This window comes from Neophocaena asiaeorientalis, unplaced genomic scaffold (genome assembly GCF_003031525.2).
Source record: "Neophocaena asiaeorientalis asiaeorientalis breed wild unplaced genomic scaffold, Neophocaena_asiaeorientalis_V1.1 scaffold146, whole genome shotgun sequence".
Lineage (NCBI taxonomy): Eukaryota > Metazoa > Chordata > Mammalia > Artiodactyla > Phocoenidae > Neophocaena > Neophocaena asiaeorientalis.
In genome coordinates, this window is record NW_020172676.1 from 576997 (window position 1) to 594442 (window position 17446).

General features: G+C 37.1%; 1 protein-coding gene across 2 annotated transcripts in view; it reads left to right on the forward strand.

Moving 5' to 3' along the window:
• Window positions 1–17446, forward strand: part of FAM174A (family with sequence similarity 174 member A) — a 30022-nt gene that overhangs the window by 2638 nt on the left and 9938 nt on the right. Inside the window, exon 2 of one of the 2 annotated variants that reach the window (XM_024739707.1) lies at window positions 14561–14695. In XM_024739707.1, coding sequence (XP_024595475.1) covers window positions 14561–14695 — 135 coding nt within the window. Of the gene's footprint in view, window positions 1–14560; window positions 14700–17446 lie in introns of those variants that run through there. The other variant, XM_024739708.1, reaches the window with a different exon arrangement.

Genomic DNA, 17446 nt, shown 5'->3' on the forward strand with positions numbered 1-17446 from the left:
AGCCCTGCACGCCCCGGCTGGTGAGCAGACAAGCCTCTGGGGCTAGTGAGTGCTGGTTGGTACCGATCCTCTGTGCGGGAATCTCCCTGCTTTGCCCTCCACACCTCTGTTGCTGCGCTCTCCTCCGTGGCTCTGAAGCTTGCCCCCTCCGCCACCTGCAGTCTCCGCCCGCGAAGGGGCTTCCTAGTGTGTGGAAACCTTTCCTCCTTCACAGCTCCCTCCCATTGGTGCAGGTCCCATCCCTATCCTTTTGTCTCTGTTTATTCTTTTTTCTTTTGCTCTACCCAGGTACGTGGGGAGTTTCTTGCCTTTTGGGAGGTCTGAGGTCTTCTGCCAGCGTTCAGTAGGTGTTCTGTAGGAGTTGTTCCATGTGTAGATGTATTTCTGATATATCTGTGGGGAGGAAGGTGATCTCCACATCTTACTCTTCCACCATCTTCCCCCTCCACCACTTTAGTAATTTGGTTGTACCATATGAAATTTCTTATGTTCCACCTTTTTTAACTGGGAATACTGACAATTTTGTATGATTCAATCTTTGTCATAGCCCCTATTAGAAACATCTAGCATTCTTTTACATGGCACTAAATATTTCAATGCAAAGTGTTACCAGTTGCATGATAAGATGGAAAACTAATACCTATGCCGGGTTGGGGGGGGATGTCATAAATATGATCCTGTTTTAATATTGGTACATACGTTTAATATCCTAACTATCCTATCCTGATTTTAAATTTGCAAAAATTTGAATGAGTAAATGGATAAATTTGATATCTTACACACAAAAAACCTTTGCAAAGTGAATTCATCTATAAATCTAAGTCATTCAGAAGTTGAAACTTACAAATGAATAGTTTTTTTAGCCTATTCTTACTACAGAATGTTAGATTATAGGATTACTTAAATTTCAGATTTGGTACAGATATGGACATGTAAATGACACCTTTCACTTTATATATGATAAAACTGACTTAGAAGAGTAAAGTGGTTTAATTTGTGTCCCATGGAGTCTAATGACCATCTGTGATTGTAAAATCCATTGTTTGCTTTGTTTGCCTTTTTTTCCCATTAACGTGATGTCTGTGTCCTAAGACTATGATCAACCTTGTGATGAAGTAGACCAGGTCTTTATGTTGTACCAGGTTATGAGTAAAAGTAGAAGACTGTCACTTATTTTTCTACTCCTCTTAATGCCTTATCAAGTAGAAAAGGAATTATATAATTCAATTAGTGACACTTGTTACTGTTGTAAGTAACTTCCACTTGATACATTCCACTGTTACTGAAGTAAAGTTATTTTATGGCATCAATCATGATATTAAAATATTTCAACTATGTAGTAAGACTGATTTGGAAATCTATAATAAAGCCTCTTTAACTGGGTTAGTTGGGTACCACCTCTCTGAAGAGCTGACATGCAGAGCCAAGACCTCACTGTTAAAAGGAGCCAGCCAAGAGAAGAGCTGAGGAAGCACTGTGTAGTTTCCTCCTGTATAAATACAGTAGAGGATAGGTTTATAGGAATGCACTGGTTTGTTTTCTAAACTATTTCACATCTTTTCCTGTAACTGCCTACCCTCTACTATTTCATATATTTCTTTAAGTGGATTTATTTAAACTGAAAGTTTCCTTTTAAACATATCTATTTATTATTTTGTGAACAGAAAACCAACATCCCTTGGCTTAAATAACTGATTGAAGAAGTACAATGTAAGCCAGTGGTCCAGGGAACCCTGGAGGGTGGGAGGGTTCTCTGATACCTCTTCAGGGGATCTGCAAGATCAAAACTATTTTCAAAATAATACATTCTAAGTTTATAGGGCACAAGAAGTTCATTGATACAGTTTCAAATTACACATTGCAACTAGCTTTTAAGAAACTACTTCTTGTTGAGTTTGGGTGTACTATCAAAATAGCATAAACACCAGTATCTGAAAACACTATTAAAATCCACCTCCCTTTTCCAAGCTCATATCTACATGAACCTGGATTTTCTTTATATCCTTCAACCAAACAACACATTGCAAATGATTGAAGGCAGAAGCAGATATGAAAATCTAGCTGTTTTCTATTATCTCTCTTTTCATTTTCTATCTAGTTCTATCCATTTAAGCCAGACATTAAAGGGATTTGAAAAATCTAAATCTATGCCAATTTTCATCTTTTTCTGTTTTCTTTTTGATAATATATTTTTCACAGAAACTATGTTAATATGTAGTGGATTTATTCTAATTTTAAAAAGCAAATGATATTTTAAAGTTTTCTTAGGTTTAATTAACATATTAATAATCCACCTAATTGATATATATATATATATAATCCACATATTTATAAGCTCTTTGGGGTCCTGAATAATTTTTAAGAACAGAAAGGAATTTTAAGGTCAAAACATTTGAGAACCACTGGTGGGAACAATATTATTTGAGTTATATACTGTTGGTTCACAAAACCCAGCAAATCCAGGCCCACTTTCTATTAAAGAGGGAGTTAGAAAATGAGGTGTTACAGACATATTACCACTAAACTGAGACTTTCTTCTTGATATAAAGAAATATTAGAAGAAAATTGAAGCAGTAATTACTTTTCCCACTATATAATTGTTAGTTAATGCTGTCTGTATATTTCCTATAAATATCCAGAGTATCCTAAGTGTTATGTTTCATATACATATAAATAATGGGTCTGATGATAACTTTTTGGGGATGATCTTTTTTCATTTTGCTTCCACCTTATGTATAATCTTATATATAATTGTTTATCGCCACTGATTTTCTATCTTCATTTCTGTAAAGCTCGGAAGGGTACAGTCTTTTCAGTCTGATTCTGTTGGATGACTCACTAATATTGTGTGTTAACAGCCAAATTCTGAACCTATGGCTAAGAAAAACTGGACTCTTTAACCAGCATCTAGTACATTCATTTAGTCCAAGTCCTAAATTTAGTTGGCCACCTGATGTCCAAAGCTTGACTGATGCTAACAATGTCTGGGCAATGTTCAGAACTGATGCTTTTTGCTTCCAGATTATGGGATGAAAACTATTCATTTTGGTGAATGCCCATTTTGACCCCCCAACTTCCAAAATAGTTGTGACAACAAAGCAGCATTATTTATTTGTGCCAAGGGGGAAGAATGGGCCAAAATCATCATTTCATTAACTGATATGTGAAAACACAGAATATTTTACTTGTAAAGTAGTTGAAGTCCCTGAAATGTCCATATTGTTTTAATCTAATTCAGTTATAATGAATGTGTAACTAGAGATAACTTTCCCTTTGAGTCTGGAAATATTCCAAAGAACAATTAGATTCTCTCTATAGAAATTGAAATATATATAGAGAGAAGGAACAGAGTAGGCTTCCTAAGATTAATACATAGTCTTTATGAGAAGAGGCTGTCACATTCTCTATTATATCCCCAGTGCTGAACGTTATGTACAAAATAGGGTAGGCACTGAGTAAGTAGTTGCCTAATGAATGAGTGTTCTTAGTTCTTGTTGGGGATCAGTGTGAGTCTGGGGAAGACTCAAAAACATGAGAACAAAGGCTATTTACTTATCTTTTTTTTTTTTTTTTTTTTTTTTTTTGGTGGTCCGCGAGCCTCTCACTGTTGTGGCCTCTCTCGTTGCGAAGCACAGGCTCCGGACGTGCAGGCCCAGCGGCCATGGCTCACAGGCCCAGCCGCTCCGCAGCATGTGGGATCTTCCCAGCGGGGGGCACAAACCCGTGTCCCCTGCATCGGCAGGCGGACTTCCAACCACTGCGCCACCAGGGAAGCCCTACTTATCATTTTTTATCCAAGGCTAAGTACAGTGTTTGCACTCAGACATTTAGTAAATGAACTAAGTTTGATTAGACTGAGAAAATAAATGTTTGGGTAGGGAAAACAATTATTTTATTATGTTTTTCAAAAGAAATAACATTCCCCATCTTTCTCCTCCTGTACACTTTTCCTTTCATGCTTCATTCTACTATTAAAGGAATATTAGATTACTGCTTCTATCAGTTACTATTTTAGTTAAACAGATAGAACAAGCCTGGCTAACTTAAACTAATGGGGATTTACTGGAAGAATGTTGAGATCTCAGAAAGTCAAAGAGAAACTGGAGAATCGGTTCTGGGAACAGGCAGAAACTAAGTCAGCTTAGGAGACAAGACATCAAAATACCACACAGGTTTCTTTGCAGGAACATACCATTGTATAGATACGCAGTAGTTTTCAGTCTCTTTGTCCCTCAGCTTAGGAATCAAATTCCATGGAAGGAGAAATAAATTAAGTCTATCTATTGGCAGAGGTGTTGGGAATCTTAATTATCATCTCACCAGACAGTTTATTGTGGTAGAGATACTACCAATAAAGGAATATGGGTGCAAAAAGAAAAGAATACCATCACCGAAACAACATATTTACACCTCTCTGATCCATCTTTGCTCTAGGAATCAAGGAGGAATATAAACTATTCATACCCGCCTTGCTAGATATTTTTTAGCCTAGCAGTTTGAAATGCCAGTCCCTATGAGTGGCTCAAAAAGTGTCATGCAATTTGACCAGCAGTCTGTAAGGTCACTAATCACCTCCAAGCTACCAAATATTCTTTATTCTACCAGAAGGGTCTTTATTCTGAATAGCTCTACTGCATTTGTTACCAATCATTTAATTCTTGAGTAATTTTCCTCTATTGGCTTTTGATCCTTTTTACTATTTTAACCCCTTTTCAGTATAGTCTTATGGGAAGTCAGACTTTCTGAGTTCTAATCCCAAGAGCTGTGTACTCTTGAGTAAGTTACACAGCAGCTCTAAAGTTCAGCTCAGGTTTTGTAAAATAGAGAAAATGATAGTATTTACCAGAATGGATTGTTTCAAGGACCTATACCAAGTACTTAGCACAGTTCCTGGCACATAATAACTGCTCAATGAATTTTACTAGTGATAATGATTATTATTTTTCTTATCACTCTTTTCTGATCTCTTCCATGGATCTTTTCCATTTTCTCTTATAATAAGGACAAAAATCTAGGCTTCTGAGAGTGCTTCTTTTTATTTATTTATTTGTAATTGAATGAAAGAGTCCTTAAATTCTATAGTGATCTACAATTTTCAAAAGTTTCACACAGATGATTTCGTGCTTCTAAAGCTATCTCTTTAGTCTGTTCTTCTACATATGATAATGGGGTTTTCTGTATTTAAACAATATTTATCATGTGCAGTTCTGGGAGATAAAAGTAATGAGGTGAATTTGTTGGGGAATTTGGGCCAGGGTAGTGCTCCCCCACCTTTTTCGTGCCATGCCACACTTAGAAATTGATATTCATGTAGGGTAAATGCTTGAGACTATTTGCCCTGATCTCTGTCTACGTTGGACCCTGTTAGCTACTCCAAAGGGCTAAGGAGATCTTTGTTTTGGCACATCAGTAAACCATTTGCGTGTATGACACAGTCGTTGGGAAGTGTTTATAGAATGGTGCTGAATGTGGACTATGTAAAGAAGTAGTTGGACAAGTTATCAGATGGGCCACCTTTAAATCCAGATTCTTAAAATGAAGAGAATCATGTGGAAACATACAAGTGGGTGATGGAACACTGGTAACCTAACTCAGAGAAGCTAGGATGCTCAACGCCCTTATCAGTTAGGAGATTTTTACCTGTGAGTAATAGAATATCCAATTAAACGTGACTTTAACATAAGGACATGTTTTGTAGTTGTTTCTTATCATGAATACGAGCAGGCTTAGGCTTAGTTCAGTGACTTTGTGAGATTATCAAGGATTCTGGCTTTTTCTTTCCTTGTCTCACCATGGGATGGCTACCTCAGCTTTAAGCATTATGTTCCCACACAATAGTATCTCAAATAGGAAAGAGGGAAGGGGGCCTGAAAAGAGGCCTTCTCTTCCTATGTTCTTTTTTTATCAAGGAGAAAAATCTTTCCCAGAAACCCCACTACTTGAGTTAACCCCTTCTATCTCATTTGTCTGAACTGCTTCATCTATTTAGCCCTAGACAATGACTGGCAAAAGGGAAATTATATTTTCATGATTGGTTGCACCAATTATTATGATCATTATATATTTCTTAGGGCTGGGCTCAATTGCTGTCTAACCAAAATCATGGTACTGTTAAGGCAGAAGAGAGTTTCCTTTAGGATAAACAAAAAGCAGATACTGTTACAGTGATCAAAACTAAGAGATGGCCTAACCAGAACATCATAAATGTACTTATTATTGTAAGTAGCTACCAAGTCATTACTTTTTACCATGAAAGGATGAACCCGAAAATGCAATTCACTTAAAACAATATATCCAGACTGGTATAATGTAAGATCATTGTATAAGGGATCAGAAGACTGTTTGGTAGCTAATTTTGGACGTTGGTTAGAATTACTTTGAATCATTAGGAAGACAATATAGCTTAATGTTTAAGAACCTAGACTTGAGAATCAACCTGCTTGTATTTGGATCCTAGCTCTACCATTTACTGTCCCAAATTTAATTTTTCCTGAGCTTTGACTTTCTATGTTTAGAATGGGATACTTATAGGATTGTTGTGAGGATTACATCAGGTAATGCTTGCAAGCTGCTTAGCTCAATGCCTGACATATGTGCACACTCGGTAAATAGTAATATTCTTAGTGAAATTTTTCTGTATCTAGAATTGCTATTGTAATATATTTGGGGGGTTTTTACAATATTTTCTGTAAAAAAATGTATTTCCCCCATACCATACTCTGTGGTGTTTGACCTCTTAAACTATAATCAGCAAGAGGTTAGGTCTGACAAGGCTAGAGATGGGGTGGGAGCAAGGAGAAAAAAGGAGGTTGTAAGAGAAATCTGCTAGAATGTTGGTCATAGAGCCAGTCAAAGGTGAGGCGGGATGAATCTTAGAGGCGCTGGTTTGTAAATAAGACTTTAAAGTCGGTTGGGGAATAAACCCATGCTGAACTGTTAGAGGTGGAGGTCAGGAGAATTATCAGTCTTCACATCCCAAATTCTAGGGCCTAAAAGAGAACACTAGGAAATCTATATGAAGACAAAGAGGAAAGATGACAAGGGAGCTATGTGCTGTGCACCTTCACATAGGATACTTCATAGCTAGGCTATATGACATTTACTTAAGGTTTACTTCACCTGGGGGTATCCACCAGAATACCATCAAATGGGAGACAGATCTAAACACAAGAACTGATCGTACACGCTGAATTACAGGGAGCTTGTTTAGAAAAGGGGTCTATCAGAGAAAGCAACATTCCAATAACCTAAACATAGATAAACATGCATTTGATCTTTTCTTTTTTAACTTTTAGGTATTAGCAGTGAACATGTTACGGGAGATGAAGAGTGGCAGGATACCTTGCTGGGGAATCTTCTATTTAGTGCTGCACTTGGTCAAGCTTGTGATAGTGACAGAGCCTGGTAACTTATAAGCCAAAAGAGAGGACCCAAGAATAATTATGAAAAGAAGCCAAAAAGATTCAAAAGTTCTGTAGTCTATCAACTTGGAGTCAATAACTCATGACAGCACCCTTGCTTTACACTAAAGTGGTATAATTACAATGATCCTTGAGAGATCAAAAAGAGTAGAATTAACTCATTTTATCCTATATATTAAGGCATGGATAGCTCTAGTGTTGGATATGGCTCCATGTAGAATGCTGAGATTTTAAAAGAAAAACAATAGTTTGGGTTTTGAAAGGATAAACTTCAATTATTTAGTGTGTAAATGAAGAATAACTACATGTTATAATATGATAAATTTATATACCCAAAAGATAAAAATGAAACTCCACAGCACAGGATACAAGTTGAATATTGGTGGTTCTAATTGAGGTAGCATATGAGAATCACCTGGGCTAAAGCAGGTAGGCTAATCTACCTAAAACATCCTAAATGAGTATCTTAGAGGTCCTGGAGTGAATGCATGTTTAATATGCTTAATTATTCTAGCACTGTGTGTGTGGGTGTGTGTGGGTGGGTGTGTGTGTGTGTGTGTCCTAAGCCAGGGGGCTATTATCCAAATTACAATATAAAAATTGGCTAGATCCCTTAGGTTTTGCTGTGGTATGGTTCTGGAGATGGTGTTCTTTCAGGCTTCTCTTATACCAGAGGTGATGATTTGCATATAAAATTGTAGGTGTCTTTGTTATACAGAAAAAATGCAAGACCTATGGTGAATCTGAATATTTCAGTTAAATAATTTAACAGATATTTATTAGGCATATGCTTTTTTTTTTTTTTGCCGTACACGGGCCTCTCACCGCTGTGGCCTCTCCCGGACGTGCAGGCTCACCGGTCATGGCCCACGGGCCCAGCCGCTCCACGGCATGCAGGATCCTCCCAGACCGGGGCACAAACCCACGTCCCCTGCATCGCCAGGCAGACCCCTAACCACTGTGCCACCAGGGAAGCCCTAGGCATATGCTTTATACCAGTCCTTGTGTGCTGTAGGCAGAGTGATAAGAACAGATCTATTTCCTGTTCCCATGAAATTAGTGGTCTAATAGAGAAGATAAAAAGTTACAAAAATAAGTGTGCAAGTACATCTTTGATAAGTTCTTCAAAGGATATGTGCATGGGTGGTATGGAAGCCAATAATAGGTGCCTGTGACCTAGCTGGGTAGATTAGGGAAGCCTTCCTTGTAAAATGAATAGGCAGTACCACATATTGTGGTGCCAGTGTAAGAGAAAGCATAGCTATTATGAGGGAATGAGGGAAGGCTTTGTCAATGGAGTATAGAAAGTGAAGTAGAATGTAGAGTCAAGAGCAAGGTGAGGCTAGAGAGAAAAGTATGAGCCATCCTGTGTTGAACTTTATAGGCCTTATTACAGAATCATTTACTGCCAAGCAGTAGGAAACCACTGGTAATTTTAGAGGGGAGATTGCTGAGTGACCAGAGTAGACAGAGGTAGACAGTTATAAAGCTATTTTAATAATTAAGGCAATAGATAGTAGCAGTGGTAAGCACTATAAGTGAACTTCAGTGATTCTTAGGAAGTTCAGTCAATTGGACTTTGTGATTGTGGCAGCCATGGAAGTACACTGATCAAACCTCCCTTTAAGAGACCCTGCTGTGGGGATAGCCTCTAGTTTCCACAGCTTTGGATCTGTCACAACATCCATGCCAGTGCCATGATTCCTAAACCTGCTTCCAGCCAATGATTGAATGTAGCCAGATCTGGTCATCATGACTGAAAGAGGACTCCCTTCTCTAATAGGCAACCTTTGCTTAAGGACATACCATTGGTCTGGTCAAAACTTTCTCAGAATTGCATTGCACTGGTACTGCTGTTCCTATCCTGTCATCCTTCCTTTCTACTCTCACAGGTGTCAGACCTGTATCACCCTCTGTAGGATTTCCTCCTCGTCTCCAGCTTCCTCCCTCTTTATCCTTCAGAAGCCTTTCCCCTGATAAATCTTCTGCATACTGTATTAGTTTGCCAGGGCTGCTATAACAAAGTACCACAAACTAGGTGAACTTAACAAAATTTTATCACGTCACAGTTTTGGAGGCTAGACATTCGAAATCAAGGTATTGGCAGTGTCGGTTTCTTCTGAGAGTTATGAGGGAGTGTTCTGGACTGAATGTTTACGTCCCCCCCCCCCACCAAATTCATATGTGACTGTACTTGAAGATAAAGCCTGTGAGGAGGCGAAAAAGGTTCAATGAGGTCATAGGGGAGGGGCCCTCTCTAATAGGGCTGATCCCTTATAAGGAAAGGAAAAGACTCCAGATTGCTCTCTTTCTCTTCCTTTACACCTGAAGAAGAGATCATGTGAGCACACAGTGAAATGACAGCTGCCTACAAGCCAAGGGAAGACGCCTCAGAATGAAACCTATCTTGCAGGTACCTTCATCTTAGACTTCCCAGCCGCAAGAATGGTGATAAATAAATTTCTGTTGTTTAAGCCATCAAGACTATGGTATTTTGTTATGACAAACTGAGCAGACTAATACAGAGAAGGTTCTGTTCCAGGTCTCTCTCCTTGGCTTTTAGATGGGCCAGCTTCATGATCACTTGGTGTTCTCTCTGTATCCATATCTGTCTCCAAATTTCATCTTTTTATAAGGACACTGGTCATGTTGGAGTAGGGCTCATTCTGATGACTTCATTTTAACTTGACTCTGTGAAGACCCTGTTTTCAAACACCATCACATTCTGAGCAACTAAGGATTAGGATTTCAACATATGAATTTTCAGGGGACACAATTCAACTCATAACGTACTCATCTCTTACTGGTGTCTGCTTCTTGAAAAACGTGACATTTCAGTGATGGATTAGGTTTGGTGAATGGGAGATGAAGATGAGAGAGATTTCAGATAAAATAATTTTTACTGTGTGTTATATATTGGGTTGAATTTCTTCATGAATATCATAGACAACTAAAACTGTGGCTCACCAATTTTTATTTAGTTATGTCTCAGTGCAAAAAAAATGAGTTCCAAAACCATTCTTGATCAGTAATTCACTTTTCTTGCCAAAAAAAGTCAAGGCAAACAAATTCTGTATCATTAGTCATACCTTTATTAAGATTTACTCTGCTTTATCATTGTGCCTAATCATATAGGAGAGTGTATGTCTATAAAATATACACTAAATACTATATTCCTCAGTCAGTTTTGAATACGTAATAGAAGAAATTAAGAAATAATATTACTTATATAATTCCTTACTTAATAATACCCTACAGGCATTCAGTTAAAACAAGAAAATCAGATCGGTACAGCAAGTTACAGCAGGTTACATTGATTGGTTTTCTCCCTTTCACAGAGTAGTAAAATGAAATGGAGTTTTATTCTGTTGTGTTTATTTTATGTGGCACCATACATTTTTACATAAAATTTTATCAACCTTACTTAGTAATTTAGTTTTATTTTTCTACTGTAGCTTTTACATGTTATTTAAACAGAAATAATTCTTACCGACCTAAGTATAATGGAACATAGAGGAATCTGCATCTATTTTAGATAGCTATTTGAATAATAACTTGAATACCTGGAAGGTATCTAATCCAGATCATTTACCTGTGATTGCCATGTGATGAATGAATATAATTCAATATAATAATAAACCATATTGCTATTTTCTTTTGCCTTCTTAGGCTTCCATATTTTCCTCTACACATTTATAGATAAAGTCCCAATTTTTTTGTTACCTGAAGAGCCAACAAAATATTTTTTCAGGTTGCAGTTATGCGTTTACTATGTCTGGTAGAAAACTGCATATCTATGATTATATGTATGTAGTTGTTAACATACTTGGACAAATTGGGCATCATGAGCTTAATGAAAACATTAATTTGTAGGAAAAGAGCCATAGCTGTTAAAATTGCATGAATTTTAAATCCTCCTCTCTTTTGTTTAAAAATAATGTACACTGCATATTAAAAAATGGAAGTAGCCTTTTTACTTAAAGTTTCAGTATATTTTTATGTGTATTGTATTTTTCACTTCATATTTATTAGTATTTTAAGTAGGCAGTTCACTGAATCAGCCCAATAATTTTAAAGCTTTATAAGTGTTTCTGGCTTTCGCTGAGAAAAATCACTGCATATGGATGCGTTTTATTATATTTGATGTTTTTATGGCCATAAAGCTGTCATGACCATGCAGCCATCACCGCCTATATCCTTGGACTTAGGAAAGACATTCTTAGGGAAGTTGCATTTCAAGCTTAAATTCTATTTAACAATATATAGTTTTTTATTTGACTTATTCTTGTATGAATTAGTGACGTTTACTAAAATACTAAATTCATTTTAACTGAACTGCATTCCCCTATTTATTTGGTGCCTGAGAGTACACAGTCTTTGCATATGAAGTAGATTCTTATTAAAGAGTTTGGATTCAGAAAGTGGTATTTATATACACGTTAAAAGATAGTAGAAGCTGAAATAAATGATAAAGTGCTCACACCAAATGTTTAAACAGAAAGAGAAAACAGTGTTATTGGGCAGATTAGATTAGCCACTCATTGAAAGATTGGAAAATCATTCAAGGTATGATGATGACCTTGGAAGTGGAGAAGAGTGTCCGCTGAGATGTCAAAAGTCCTTAAACTCTATGTTCATATCATTTCCTTTTTAAAGACTTGGCAAGGTATCCTGTGACTGACAATGACATGGTTATTAACATATTGACTATTTGATATGTAATATGTGACTTGAAAGAATCTAGTTTATTTCCAAAAATAATTTCACATGACTGAAAATGCCAGAATGTTTGGAAGCCATATGGTTTAGAAAGTTGAGCAACAGACTGGCAAAAGGGAAGAGAAGAAATTATGACTCTGAATATTCTTAACTTAAGCTGCCAAGTGGCTTCACTCATTCTTATGTATTCACTTTTTAAAATCAAAGCAATGCGTGCAAATGTTATTAAATCATGTGGTTCAAAAAGACCAATAGTGAATTATAATTCCCCTGTACCTTCTATTCCTACTTCCAGTGTCAGTACTTCTGTCATTTCTGTTCTTAGTTCTTCTGTGAATTACTTTCATAAGTCTAAATCAGAGATTGGCAAACTGACCCATAGGACATATCCAGTCTGCTGACCTGTTTTTCTAAGGCCTATGAGCCAAGAATGTGTCTTACATTTTTAAAGCGTTGTAAAAAATCAAAATAATAACTGAAGAAGTTAAGATGAATGTGTGACAGAGACCATATGTGATGTACAGTGCCTAAAATATTTACTGTCTGATCCTTTACAGAAAAAAGTTTAGATTTCTGGTCTACATAAGGTATGTGTGTATGTGTATGTTTATCAGCATACACACATATTCAATGCATAGAAACATGCACACATATATATACTTGTAAATTTAACAACCTAAACACATGTAATTTTTCACTATATAAAGACAGGCTTACACTTCATACCATCACCAGTTCTACCTCATTTTTGCCAGTTATTAGTATTAACTCTTTGACTGGTTATATTTGTAGCTCTAAATACTATACTTAAACCTCGGTTTCCTTTTCTGCCATCTTTGGGTGGGCATATAGAATAGATTTTTAGGCAGTAATTAGTGGAAATTATCTCGGTTTTTACCTAAAGTTGGTAATATTTTGTAAATTTTGATCACTCAGCCAGGTACTTTATACCCAGAAGCTAGTACAATGCCTGATGCTTAGTAAGACTCAAATATTTCTTAGTAAGACTCAAATATATATACACACACAGGACAGTTTGTCTCCTAGGGGTCCCCACTATCATTTTTACAGAGGCTCGTATTGCTCTATACTTGGTGCTATAGTTGTAGTATTTCTTATCACACTTATTACCTCATACAAAGTGAATCAGAATTTAAGTAAACTTATTCGTTATTACTTGCTATCTTCTGTTTTGTTTTTAAACTCCCATAGATACTTGTGTGAAACATTTTTCTGTGTGTATAGAGTTGAGGTTGTTACGTTGGAGGTGATATAGGCATTGATTTCAGGGTCAGATTTGGATCACTGAACTAGAATATGATGTCACTCAGACCCTCAACAAATATTTAAGGGGAATCTTAATCAGACACTGTGCTACAAAGTAGTAATACAGTGGTGAACATGATAGGCATGGGTTCTCCCCTCATGCAACTTAGTGGGAGAGACAGGCAAATAAACACTCAAATAAATACATACATAGCACACATAAATGCAAACTGAGATAAATAATTAGAAGGAAAAGAACAAGTTATTTGAGAGAGAAGGAGACAGTAGGGTTCTGAATCATGAGACGCCTTTATATATATACAGATAATAGTTAAATATTAAAATATTTTCTCTCCTCTAGAGCAGTAGTTCTCAAACTTTAGTTTGCATCAAACTCACAAGGAGTTGTTGTTCAAACACTGGTTTCTGGGCCCCAAATTCAAAGTTTCTTACTCACTAGGTCCGGGTGGGCATGAGGATTTGCATTTCTAATAAGCCCCTAGATGACTGTGATTCTGCTGATCCAGAGGACCACACTTCAAGAACCATTGATCTAGGATAGTGGCTTTCAGTACATTGGAGACACTTGTAGAACGTTAATAAGCTATTGATGTCTAGTTCCTATCCCTGGAAATTATAATTTAATTGTATGGCGGTACGGCCCGAGTAAGGAGCTTTTTTAAATACCCTAGGTGATTCTGATATGCAGCCAGGAGTGTACACTACCTAGTCTAGAATTTGAGTGCATATATACATACAGTTTCATAGTGGGGCAGAAAGTACCTAACGCTGCACAGTGGTAAGAAGGCATGGAGGAGATGGAGAAAAGGCTGGAACATAAGCCTTCAGTAAAAATATTGTACCAGAACTAAGACTTGAGGGATTATCTATCAACATTATACGTTGACAGAAAGAGAAGAAGGTATGTCAGACAGAAGAAATGGTGATGGCACACAAACATACAGGAGTAGCTTTTGCTTAATTAATAATCCTAGGTGGTAAATTGGTTTCGTTTCTGAAATGTAACCATTCTGATATTGAATGCCTCCAATGTCAGAAACTGGGATAATTTATTTTTAGTTTACAAGTAAGTATAAAGATCATGTATACCATATTCAAATAATTTTTATTCATTAATATGTTCTATTTAATAGGATGAGAAGAAGAAACCGAAAGACTAGGAGATATGGAGTTTTGGACACTAACATAGAAAACATGGAATTGACACCTTTAGAACAAGATGATGAGGATGATGATAACACATTGTTTGATGTCAATCATCCTCGAAGGTAAGTGTTGAGCAGTTTAATTCCATGAGTCAGGAGGTACTTTGACAAGTAAACTGAAAAAATAAAGTAGAATTTCATTTAACAGTTTGTATCCTAAATGATTATTTTCAGTTCTGTTTAATGAAGTTCTTTGTGATACCCAACCAATAGCTCACATTCGCATTGCTTTGCTAAAAGAGATGTAAACAATAGAATATCATCCCCCAAAGAAATCATTATTGTAAATCTCCTTGAAGAGCTTGGTCCTTTTAACTGCTGCATAATAATAATTCTGTGTGTGTGTGTGTGTGTGTGTGTGTGAGAGAGAGAGAGAGAGAGAGCGAGAGAGAGGGAGGGAGGGAGGGAGGGAGATTAGTAAACTTGATTTTCTTTTTGCATTCTGAAAATATTTTGGTTTTAGTCTGGGTTATTCTATTTGTAAACAGTGTTTTTGGCAGAATTGTGGGGCTAATCGTCAGTGGTCTGACAGTGTGGCTATAACGTCTATTCTCAGATCTATTCTCACTGAGTGTTAAGACCTTTCCTAAAAGGTTTGAATAAACAAAGTTATATGGATATAGACTAGTTTCAATGCAAATAGAATGAGGAAAGGAGGCAATAAAGGTTCCACTCAATAGGGAAAGACATGTTGGAATAGAGGAGGAATTAGTTGGATGAAGGAAAACTGGAGTCCAGAATCAGGTGCATATAGAAAGAGTACAGAAATCTGGGGGTTAAAAAAAAGACTCAACAAAAATTGGGCTATTAAATCAAATACATATGAGCTTTTAGTTGCTGGTCATTCATTCATTTAATAAAAATACATTCATGAAATGCCATAAAATAGTATTAGAGACCTGATATATAAACATGAACAAAACAACTGTATTTGTTCATTAGGGATTCAGTCTCTTAGTGAAAATAAACATGAATAGAATACATAAAAATGTTTTTATTTATAATATTCTAAAGTTTATTTAGAACATTCAAATATACCCCCTGAAAGACCTTAAATTGCCTATAAAGTATTGTACAATGCCCATTAAGTCTAATATTGCCAGTTGTTGACTGCTTCTTTAGGTGTGAACCTGATGAAGTTGTTTGCATGCATTTAGGAGCCACTGTGTGTAATAGATACTTATCTTTACACACTAGAATGACAGTAATTGTGAAATACAGTTGGGAACTGAGACTGACTGAGGGAACACCTCACCATTTCTCTCATCTTGGGCTCACCCTACAGAAGGTGCTCGTTGAGGAGGATGGGGGGTGAAGTCTCACTTTTTATATAATTATTTTCCTTTAATTTTCAGCAAAGTTTTTATAGTATTTAAAGAGTGTGGTATTTGTAGTATTTAAAAAAGCTAAATGCATACGAGGTACCTCTTCTGTACACACACAGAAAGGGAACACAAAAAAGGAAGCTGTTGACTTCGGAAGTCGGGGTTGTTTCCAAAGAGGAACTGAATTTGAAGCCCAGTTTGTCTATTTTAAGTGTGCTTGACAGTCAGAAGCAACCACCCAGAGCTTAGTAGTTGTGAAAAATGATAGTTGTTCAGAATGCAAGCAGCAGAAAATGTCTGGAATGCAGCCTGTTGTGTGTGCACATGTATTTATACATGAAAGGTGTTATACCTGGGGATCAGCTGTGACAAGTCATGGGGATGGGCAAGGTCTTTTTTTTTTAGCAAAATAGGAAGAATTTTTTTTTTTTTTTTTTGCAGTACACGGGCCTCTCACTGTTGTGGCCTCTCCCGTTGCGGAGCACAGGCTCCGGACGCACAGGCTCAGTGGCCGTGGCTCAGGGGCCCAGCCGCTCCGCGGCATGTGGGATCCTCCCGGACCAGGGCACGAACCTGTGTCCCCTGCATCGGCAGGCGGACTCTCAACCACTGCGCCACCAGGGAAGCCCGGAAGAATTTTGTAGTCTTTTAAGGAGTTTGGTAGTGCCCTGCTATCATTGGAGAACTATTGATGCCGCTTGACTGAAATATATGTAATCAGATAACGAGATCTGTGTTGTAGTAGTGGGGAAAGTGGCCTAGGAGTGATGAAGAGGGACAGAACTAGGGAAGGGAGGAGGGGCATAAAGAAGGGGACAGTTTCCATGAGATATAATTACCTGTAGCCATCTTTTATTCTGTATTTTGCTTCATCACAGACCTTTCTCCCATATTTATCCCTCTCTTATGCCCTGCTTCTCATGAATCTTGCATTCCATTAGGCAGCTAGACATTAATCAGAGTTACATAAACAAAGAAAGAATAAGAATAGGGTGGTGTGAGAACCAATAGAACACTTAACCAAAAACACATGGTCCAGAAAAGCCTCTTGGAAGTGACATGTAAACTGAGACTTGAGACATGAGTAAAAATTAGCTAAATGAAAGGTGGATACAGGGGCAGGAGTTGGAGACAGAACTGCAGTCACAAAGTACCAGAAGCAAAAGAGTATAGTATAGTGTATTCAAGAAACTCAAAGAAGTTAAATATATGCTATATTAATATGTGTGAAATAAATGAATGGGTGGATGAATGATTTTTGAGCTTTGAATGCAAAAGGAAGAGGGTAAGGCAGAACAAAGAATCAGAAGGCAGGCTGTGATCCATGTTAATCAGTTAGAAATTATTCTACAGGTTACAAAGAGACACTTGGAAAATTTTAAGACAGGGAAAACAATCAAAGCTATAGTTCGAAGATTACTGTGCATAAATTGGAGACGAGTAAGATAAGGAGTAAGGTGACCAGGAAGAAGACCCGTTAGATGGTACA